Here is a 9,727-nt window from a genome sequence, read left to right on the forward strand (position 1 = left end):
GTGTGTCCCTCTCTCCGACTCTGTGTAGCACTGGCTGCCCTGGAGCTTGCTCTGTAGACCGGGCTGGCCCTGAAATCAGAGATTCTCCTGACTCTGCCTTCTCCCAAGTACTGGGATTAAAGCCATTACCACCCAGCAATCTTTTGCTTTATATATTCTAAGTTTTAAATGGTTTCTATTTTAGCTGAGGGCCCAAGCTTGCAGAAAAAGAGAGGAAGGAAGAAACGTCTCCCTTTAGACGTCCCTGAACAGGTAATTTAACTTACAGTTATCATTTCTTCACATAAAGTCCTTACTTAAAATTCTGAATGTCAGAGGCTCACACTTTTCAAATCTTCGGAGGAGCTTGCATTTACACACCATCCTTCATGTGTGTTCTCTTCCTGGTGGAGCTGGAGCTAGTCTTAGGGTCCTGATGTGTTAGAATCACACTGAGATTAGTAAGGAGCTCAGGAGATTACAGTGTCCCCTTGGCTTCTATCAAGCATTCCTTGGCAGCATTTTAATGAAAACATGTGACCTTACAGGGTACTTAGTCCTAAATGGGCTGAGAGTACAGACAAGCATTTGTTCAGAACCAAGTGTTTCCCAGCTACATGTCCACATATGTCCACACCTAATTTATAACTTAAAAATTTCAGGATTTGTAGACCTAGAATTTAAAAGATTTGGAAAGATTTGACACAACATTTCTATCAGTGTATATAAACCAAGTACAAGATAACAATCTCTCCTTCTTAGTGTTTATTCAAGAGTTATTTTGCAGGCCACAAACAGCATACCATACAGGTCTCAGCTATTTCAGAGTGCCATTTGGATCCAATTTACCAAAACTAAACTTTAAAAAAAAAAAGTCTGTCTAACATAGCTTTTTTGTTGCATTTGATTAAAACATATAATCTGATTTTCTCTTCTAGCCACCAAAGAAGTTGGGTAGACCCAAAAGACACATGACAGATGAGCCCCTCGGGCACAAAGGTTTGTTTTCAGTGAGGGTTGTACAAATACAGTGGCCTCCAAATACTTACAAAAATGTTGACCCATCTCTTCTAATGCTGGTGTCTCTATTCTTCTGGACTTTTGGTACCCAATAAGAACAACAGTCTTTATTTTATTACAACTATGCACTCTTATTAGAACCCCTGCCATATAAAATTATTTGAGTTGGAATGGACCATTACTTCTTAGTCTGAGACACAATTATTAAGGAAGGTAGGTTTGCCTGAGGCCAGAATCTAGTGGTGTGCTACAACTCACAGTGGCAGGGTAGCTTTTGTTCTATAAGGGGCCATCCTTCCAGCATCTGTGACAAAAATGAGAGGCTGTCACCTCAAGCACTTAGAGCTAAATTTTACAAAATCATATTAATTCAAATAGTTACTATAAACAGAGAAAAGTTATTTTTGTACTACTATTTATTATTTGAACTACAGAAAAATCAGACAATTATGTTCACCCATCAACTGGTAAAGTATAAAGTAATCATATGACGAGAATAGCTGCCCTAAGACTATTTCCTCCTAATACGTGTTTTTGTTTTTGTTTTGTTTTTTTTTTTTTTTTTTTTTTTTTGTTCTTAGGTGCAATTTCCCATGTTCCTTTTCTGAAGAAATGCAAAGAAGCAGGACTTCTTAATGAATTATTTGAAGGGATACTAGAAAAACTTGATTCAATTCAAGGAAAACTCCTGAATGAGACTGCTTCAGAATCAGGTACTGAATCAGCTAAATGTAAATGAATACTAGAAAACAAACCATCATTACATGCATTTTCCCTCCCTTCTTTAAATTATTCTTTAAAATCAGTTTATGGACCGGAGAGATTATTCAGGGCTCAAGAGCACTTCCTATTCTGGCAGCAAATCCAAAATCAGTTCCTAGCATTTACATGGTGGCTCACAACCATAACTCCAGTTCAAAGGGAATCTAACACCTTTTTATCCTGTACAGTCACTGGGAATGCACATGTTACCTGTGTGTACATAATGGCAAAACACCCAAACACAAAATAATAAAACTAAAAAATCAAGTTATTGCCAGATCTACTATCCATAGTAAATCAACTAGATATGGAAGACTGTTTCCCAGAGGTACACACAGCTGAATGGTAAAGGTACATTCATCGCAACTGTGTTGTGTTGGTTTGACTGGTTTTGTTGTTGTTGCCACAGCTAATGTCTTAAGAAACAGTTCTACTATTTTTACATATGTAAATATGTGTGTGGGAAGTATGTACATGGGGGTACATTGCCCATAGATGACAGAACTGATACCCCAGAAGCCAGAATTGTAGGCAGTCATAAACCACCCAACATGGTACTGGGAAGCAGCCTCTAGGCTATAATTTTATTCTTTTCTTTATATTTAAAGTATAGGCTATAATTTTCAAGTGCCTCAAATTCTATTCCTTAATAAACCAAAGATTTTAAAAAAATCATTACAGGGGCTGGAGAAACAGCTCAGTGGTAAAGAGCACTATTCTTGCAGAAGGCCTAGGTTCAGTTTTCAACATCGTGTTTGGCAGCTCACAACTGCCTGTACCTCAATAGCCTGGGGAGCTGACACTCTTATGGACCCCGAGAACACCTACACCTGTTTGTAGATGTAGACAAGCACACGCACGCACACACACGCACACACATAAAATCTCTTTTAAATCTGCATTGTGCACCCACCACAGCACACACACGGAGGGCAGAGGACAAGTTGGAGGATCCGTTCTCCTCCCACCATGTGGGTTCTGGGGATTGAATTTAGGTTATCAGGTAGCAGCAAGCACCCATACCTGCTGAGCCATCTTGCCAGACCATGGAGTAGTTGTTTAGATCAACTCTGTAACAGAAGTTTCTTTCTTAATGAGTTCCTAGGGAATAAAAAGATCCACTTGCAGTATGCAAGGATATAGTTACTGTGACCTCTTATAACCTCCCCAGAGGTTCTAGCTATACAGGGATACTGAACTGATGCCTCTCATGGGTTCCCTGATGGCCTCTGAGCTGTGCTGCATTGCTTGGTTGCTTACTCTTCCATGGGGGGGGGGTGGTTCTGATTTTTCCTCATGGGATTTATTCACATTAAAATTAACACAGGAAGCTGTTTCTCCCTCTAGACTATGAAGACATTGATACTTTACTGTTTGACCATGGATTGTTTGAAGATACATTAATAAAATTCCAAGAAGGTAGGTGATTTATAAAATAACAGTGTGGTTTAGAGTTTTGATTCAAATCAAAATGACAGGTGACAAAACAATAAACATACTTCTAAAAGAGTTTTTATCAAATGAAAAAATCCCATTACAAAAACAGCATGACACACAGAGAAGAAATACATGCAAAAGACTGTAGTTGCACACATATACACAGACACAGATGACAGACAGATCACCTCCTAGAAATAGCAGTGATTTGTAGGTGGATAGATTATAGTTCAGTGTTTTCCAGAGACATACAAATACTTCTGTAACCAGAAAAACTGACAAGGCAGAAACAACAAAAGTTTTTTATTCTAAAACTGCAGAGTGTTTTTTATCCATATACAGACACATGAGGCTTCCTGCAGCCTCTCTGCCCACAGGCAGCATGATGGAGGAAACAGTGACCCATCCTGCAGCTCACCTCCCTCTCACTTGAAGAAATGTTGTATCTTTTCCTAAGGTTTATTTTCAAAGCTCATCTCCTGAAGCAGCGAGTACTGTAATTCTAAAATTCATCAGGAGAGAGAGAGAAAAAAAGCAGAATAGCTAATAAATGTTTTGTGTGTGTGTGTGTGTGTGTGTGTGTGTGTGTGTGTGTGTGTGTGTGTGTGTGTTTAAGATGCAGTTACCTGAGTATTGTGGTGCACACCTGTAATGCCAGCAGTTGAAAGGGTAAGGCAGGAGGATCGCCAGCCTGGGTACATAGTGAAACATTGTTTGACAAACATAAGAAGCATGCATTTATTATGCCCCATTTTAGTACTAAATACCTCTTGCACTGCACCCATGGACATGGGTGAGGACCAGATTCCCACAGGACTGGTATGAATAGCTCCTTCTGTTACTGCCTAACACTCTGTCTTACAATGTTCATTTTTACAGATGCACCTATCAGTAACTAACGACATGACAACAGGTTTTTCCTGTGAGAAAAGAGTTTGCCCTGTGTCACCTCAATATGCATAGCCTCTCTAAGTTTGGTTTCCTGTTACTCATTCCCATTTGAACTCTGAAATATTAATTTCTGTTCACATCACTGTTTTCATTTGAGGCACAACTACTATGAAGTATATATTTGAACTAATCCAGACTAGAGAAAGTAAATTTTTAATCAAATCACTGCATAAACTAAAGCCACATCATTTCTTTTAAAAGTAATACAGAATAAAGCTTGTGAACAGGAAGAAAGGCAGAGGAAGCTGAAACAGCAGCTTGAGGCACTTGGGAATTTAGAACAAACCTTGTGCTCACTTCAAGAAAATGGAGACCTGAGCCACTGAAGTTCTACTTCAAGATCCCCACCGTCTTCATAAGAACCACCAGTTCAAATGCTAGGAGTCTGCTGAAATGCAAGCAGGCTCAAAAGACAGCCACATAGGTCCCCATCCCTCTCTGACCTGCTCCTGCTGATCGCTATTTTATACCTGACTGGGTGTTTCTAGTCCTCTTGCCATCTCTTGTCCTTTTTCCTTGCCAGTAAAACCTCCTCCTCAGGCCAACTGGATCAGCTGAGAACAGCTCTCCCCATTTGTTCTCCAAGGAGGAAGTCTTTCTATTGGTTGGTGCCTTCCCTTCCCACCCCAGTCAACTGCAGCAGCACCAGAGCCTTTGCATATCTCACAACAGCTGCCTCTCAGTATTACTGACGCCAGTAGACTAGGGCAGAAACTCATTCCTGTGCCTTGCTTACTGTTAACCTGGGTTTCTGCTCACTACCACATTTCCAAGACTTAACAACTCAATAAACATTTGTAGAATACACTTTCTATAGAGTGGACAGCTTGTTTAATACAGTTTACAGCAGCCCTCAGCTGTAAGCATGTTGAATGCTTTGCTCTGTCTTATCCATTTTATATGGGGTCTTCATTAGTCTCTTTAAAAGTGTCTTTGTGCAAAGGGGTCAAGACCAGGCTGGAGAAACCCAGAAACAGCTGACCTAAACAAGAGGGAGCTCATGAACCCCCATATGATAGCTGGGAAACCAGCATAGGACCAACCCAGAACCCCTGAATGTGATGTTAGTTAGGAGGACTGGGCAGTCTATGGGGCCTCTGATAGTAGGTCAGTATTTGTCCCTAGTATACGAATGGACTGTGGGAGCCCATTCCACCTAGAGGGACACTCTCTTAGCCTAGACACATGGGGGAGGGCCTGGGCCCTGCTCCACATGATATGACAGACTTTGAGGACTCCCCATGGAAGGCCTCACCCCACACCCCAGGGAGAAGAAAGGGGATGGGATAGGGATGGGGGGTGGGGAGGATGAGAGAACTGGGATTGACATGTAAAACAAGTTTGTTTTAAATTTAAATTGAAAAATATTATCAAAACTAAAAAAAAAAAAATTAGATGATGAGAAAAAAGTGTCTTTGTGGCCACAGTTATAATTACAAGGCAAGAGCATGTGTCATCTTCAAGGCAACACCAACATTAGGAACTTAGCGCTTTGAATAAGAACATCATTAGGAATGTGGAATGGGGAAAAACGAAGACTTCTTTTTCCACCTAACAATATGCAGTTCAGATCTGCATGCCCACATCACTCTTGCCGCTTCACTCCTTCACAGTCACATTTCTAATTCCTACCACGACCCTCAAAACAGGACTGAGCCGTGTCTCCAGCATGGTTTCCAGTTTGGAGTGAATGCTCAAAGTATACTTGTTAAGGAATCATTCCTGGTGCACTACTGTGGCTACCAATGTCACTTCATGAAGGGTAAACTGGAATGGCTGCGATCATCAGAATCAGTGGGGCATCATGTTAAAGCTTCCTCTCCTGCCTTTCATTCAACTTTTTCAATCACAGTAATTTCATGGCAAAAGGGAGCACCACTTGCTTGGGTTCATAATGCTGGAACATATTGGGCAAACTGATAAAATAAGCCTGCTCTGTTATTACTGAAAAACGAGCCAAATAATTACATCCATCTTTCCATATAAGAGAATGTATAGAAGCCCAGGGTACAGTAGATGGCACTGTGGGAAGTGATGTATTTTGTAGACCTAGGGGAAGACTCATCAACGCCCATGGTTATCTTGTTTTACAGATGAGCAAAAATAAGTTTATGTTCCCTCCCCCTATTCTACACAAACCATCTTCAGAACAAATGGGTCAACTCCACTTGGTTCCATTCTTTAAAAAAAGAAAACAAACAAAAAAAGATGGTGAGATGGCTTAGCACTTGCCACCAAGCTTGATGACCTGAGTTTAACACCAGGGACCCACACAGCAGAACTGACTTCTACAATTTGCCCTCTGACCTCCACAAGAGTGCCATGATATGTACTGCACACCCGACACCCAGCCCATATACAAAACTGTTTGAAAACTATAAATATCCCATTATATCACTGGTTATTAACCTAATCTGTATTTTGCCCTAATAACTGATATGTATCACAAGGACAGTGGCTGCTACTTTTCATTTTTAATTCCTACCAATTCAAATGCTTTTCCCACTCTGATAATTCAACTATATCCTTTTAACAGAAATATTGGGTTGAGATAGTTGAGAAGCAGTTGACACATTCAATTTTCAGGATCTTTTTGAGGTACTAGTACTCTTTTGGGATTCCTGGCAAAATTCCTGGTAAAAATAATTATGGGGGTCTGAGGTAAAAAAATCAACACACACAATTGCATCTCTGCATGTTTCTTTATTCTTCTGTATCTTTTTTCTTTTGTATCTCAGTAACCAATGTTTCCAGTTTATATACCTTTGCAAGGAGCAATTTCCCAGCTCCCTAGTGGGGTCCAGGACTGGAATTCTTTTGCACCATAAAAGACAGATAAGAATTTACATACACATAGACAAGTCATAGCTGTCAGCTCAAAGGTGGGAGTGGCTTTGTGAATGTCCTGTGAAGGCCTTAAAGGAGAAGGTTAGTTAAGAGAGAGTAAATCATTAGGGAATTCTAGAAAGGGACACCAGTGTGCTATGATATACTTTTAAGTAGATAAAGAGCTAAAAAGTGTATATTTAGTAAAATCACGAGTATGGCAAAGATGGTCTTTATATTCATTGGCTGCTTTTCTCCTAGCATGCACAGAGAGTATCGAGTAACCAGGCAACCTATGTAAATAACAGAGAAAGCAAGCAAGCAGCTTTTGGTCTGCTGTGGTACTTTTGCTATGACTTCCTGCTAAGAGAAGCTTTTAGCATCATTTGCTTAGGACTGTAAGTCAAGGAGAGGGTCTAAGTTTAATTTGTACAAGAAAGAGAACTTAGCACCTTCCAGTGCTCTGTAGTGGCACGGTCTCCAGGAAAGTACATTTTCCTGAGGATGAGAAAGTAGGCTATTATCTCCTCAGGGGAAACACAAGCAGTAAATCTAAGCTAAGATCTTGATTTAATAAACCAGGATGAAGGTGAATGCGGAAGTTTGAGAATCTTTTAGAGCTGGGTTAGTTTAGTTTATTGCTTTTCTATCTACCAGTGAAGTAAAACCAGGGCATGCTTGTTTTCTTATCTAAGTGGCTATGAATCACCAGTTTTAGGCATGTAGTAATTCTATGTCCCTGGATACCTGGAAATGTCTTAGGTGGAATGCTTTTCCTGGGCCCTAAATATTGACCAAATGCATGTCAGTAAGGACAAGTGCAGGAAGGCAGATCTCTGCCATTACACAGGACTGGGGAACAAGGACCTGGTAGTGGGAAACAGTTCTCACCTACAGCTAGTGTAATCAGTAAACTAGCACCTGGTAATGGAGAACAGGTCTTACACATAGCTAGGAAACTCCAAATGCACAGGAGAAACTTTTCCCAGTAAATGACCATATAGTGCTGAGCTGTGGGAAGTAAATCCCAAGTTTGCTACAAAAAGGAGAAAGTTACCAGAAGGATCTACAGCAAGACACAGCCACTTTTACTTACAAGACTATAACGCCACATATGACCTTCACGTTGGTTTGAACTCCTTCATGCAGGGCCCCTGGCTTTGGTGGGTGATCTCATGGAATGGTGGCTGTGGGACAACTGGGTGATCTTGCAGTTTGTAGCACACAGTGGTATCTTATTTTTATTCTAATGTTGCTAAGTTTTAAAATTGTGATATATGTAATAAAATTTACTGTTTCTAACCTTTTAAGATCACCTTCTTTGTCTATGAAGCTTTGCTAACTGTAAAAATAATCTGTGCTTAATTCATACAGCTGTGTGACTCAAATAATGTATATGAGAAAAAAGAATATACAGTTCAGTAACATCAAATATAGTCAAAAATTATCATTCATTCGTGAAAAACAGAACACGCCCACCTAACAGCTCTGTCCTCTCCCAGTCCCTGACAACCACTCTCTTTCTGTCTCTAGGAACTGGACCACTTACTGCTTCTCTTTTTGTAGCTGACTTTTTTTTTTTTTTCACTGAAGTCCACAAATTAATCCATGTTGTACAAAAAGAACAAGCTCCTCCCTTTTTCAGGCTGTATATTACTTTCTCTAAAGGAGAAAACAACCACAACGGTACGTGCCTGCCTTAAGAGATTATTTATTAATGCCATTCAAGAAATTACATAAATGCATCCTAAATATGTATATCAAACATTGTTCCAGTAAAGTCAATAAAGTCCAGTAAAGTTTATGCTATTTTAAGAATTGTGACTTCTCTGGCTTCCATTATTACATCAAAAGAAAATACTAATTTCAAGAATAATTTTTGTTTTCTATGATTAAAACAAAACCAAATAGAAAAATAAAAAGACTGCATTAAAAAAAATACTCAGACACTTTTGAAAGGACTTGATCTTCCACTTTCATAAACACTCACTCAAGCTACCTAAGAAGCTGAGAAGTGCGTCTTCAGCTGTGTCAGAACTTAGTATGTTTTTGTCAGGTGAACTATCTATGGTTATGGATTTACAGCTGTAATTTGTGCTTTTTTGTGGAGAGAATTTTCAAGTAAGAGCAATAGTAAACATACTGAAGTTACCACCTTGACATCCTAAGTCTGCAGGACTGTGGTTGTACAGACGGCCTATTATAGCAATTCAAATTAATGTGCACTTGTTGTCCTAGGAAGAAAAATGGTCACAGAAGAGTCAATTCTAACTTACTAATATGCCAGGCAGCAATCACTGTGACACAATCAAGAAAAGGGGGCTGAGTTCTGGGTTTGCATTTATCTCACCTGTCAGCAATGCTCCCCTCTGCCCTGGTAACACTCATTTTAAAGCATCACTGCCACACTGTCTGCAGCATTCCCTCCCTGTCAACACGGCTCCACACTCAGGCTAAGTCCAGGCCCCATGTAAGGGGGAAACTGAACACACACACGTGCAGGAGTTTCAGGGAGCAGAGAGCAGACAATGGCTCACATGAAAGCAAGCTCAGTGGGTAAAGCTGGGACACGAACACTCCTGCATCCCACTAATGTTCACAGTCAGACCTAAGGACAAACACTCTTAAAAATGGCCTTTTTAGGGAAACTGTGACTTGGGGAACCCCATTTCAAGGCTAAAGTCAGTCAAAAATTATTCCCAACACAATTAAAGAAAGGAAAACCAATACTGGAAGGTGAAGCTTTGAATAA

At 40.1% G+C, this 9,727-nt stretch overlaps 1 protein-coding gene across 1 annotated transcript in view; it reads left to right on the forward strand.

The window, feature by feature from the left end:
• Setdb2 (SET domain bifurcated histone lysine methyltransferase 2) overlaps positions 1-4,956 on the forward strand; it is a 58,627-nt gene extending 53,671 nt beyond the window's left edge. The window contains 5 exon segments of the mRNA XM_051195596.1: positions 185-252; positions 918-978; positions 1,581-1,712; positions 3,109-3,180; positions 4,351-4,956. Coding sequence (XP_051051553.1) covers positions 185-252; positions 918-978; positions 1,581-1,712; positions 3,109-3,180; positions 4,351-4,508 — 491 coding nt within the window. The 3' untranslated portion in view covers positions 4,509-4,956.
• The last annotated feature ends 4,771 nt before the right edge of the window (positions 4,957-9,727 follow it).

This window comes from Phodopus roborovskii, unplaced genomic scaffold (genome assembly GCF_943737965.1).
Source record: "Phodopus roborovskii unplaced genomic scaffold, PHOROB, whole genome shotgun sequence".
Taxonomy (NCBI): domain Eukaryota; kingdom Metazoa; phylum Chordata; class Mammalia; order Rodentia; family Cricetidae; genus Phodopus; species Phodopus roborovskii.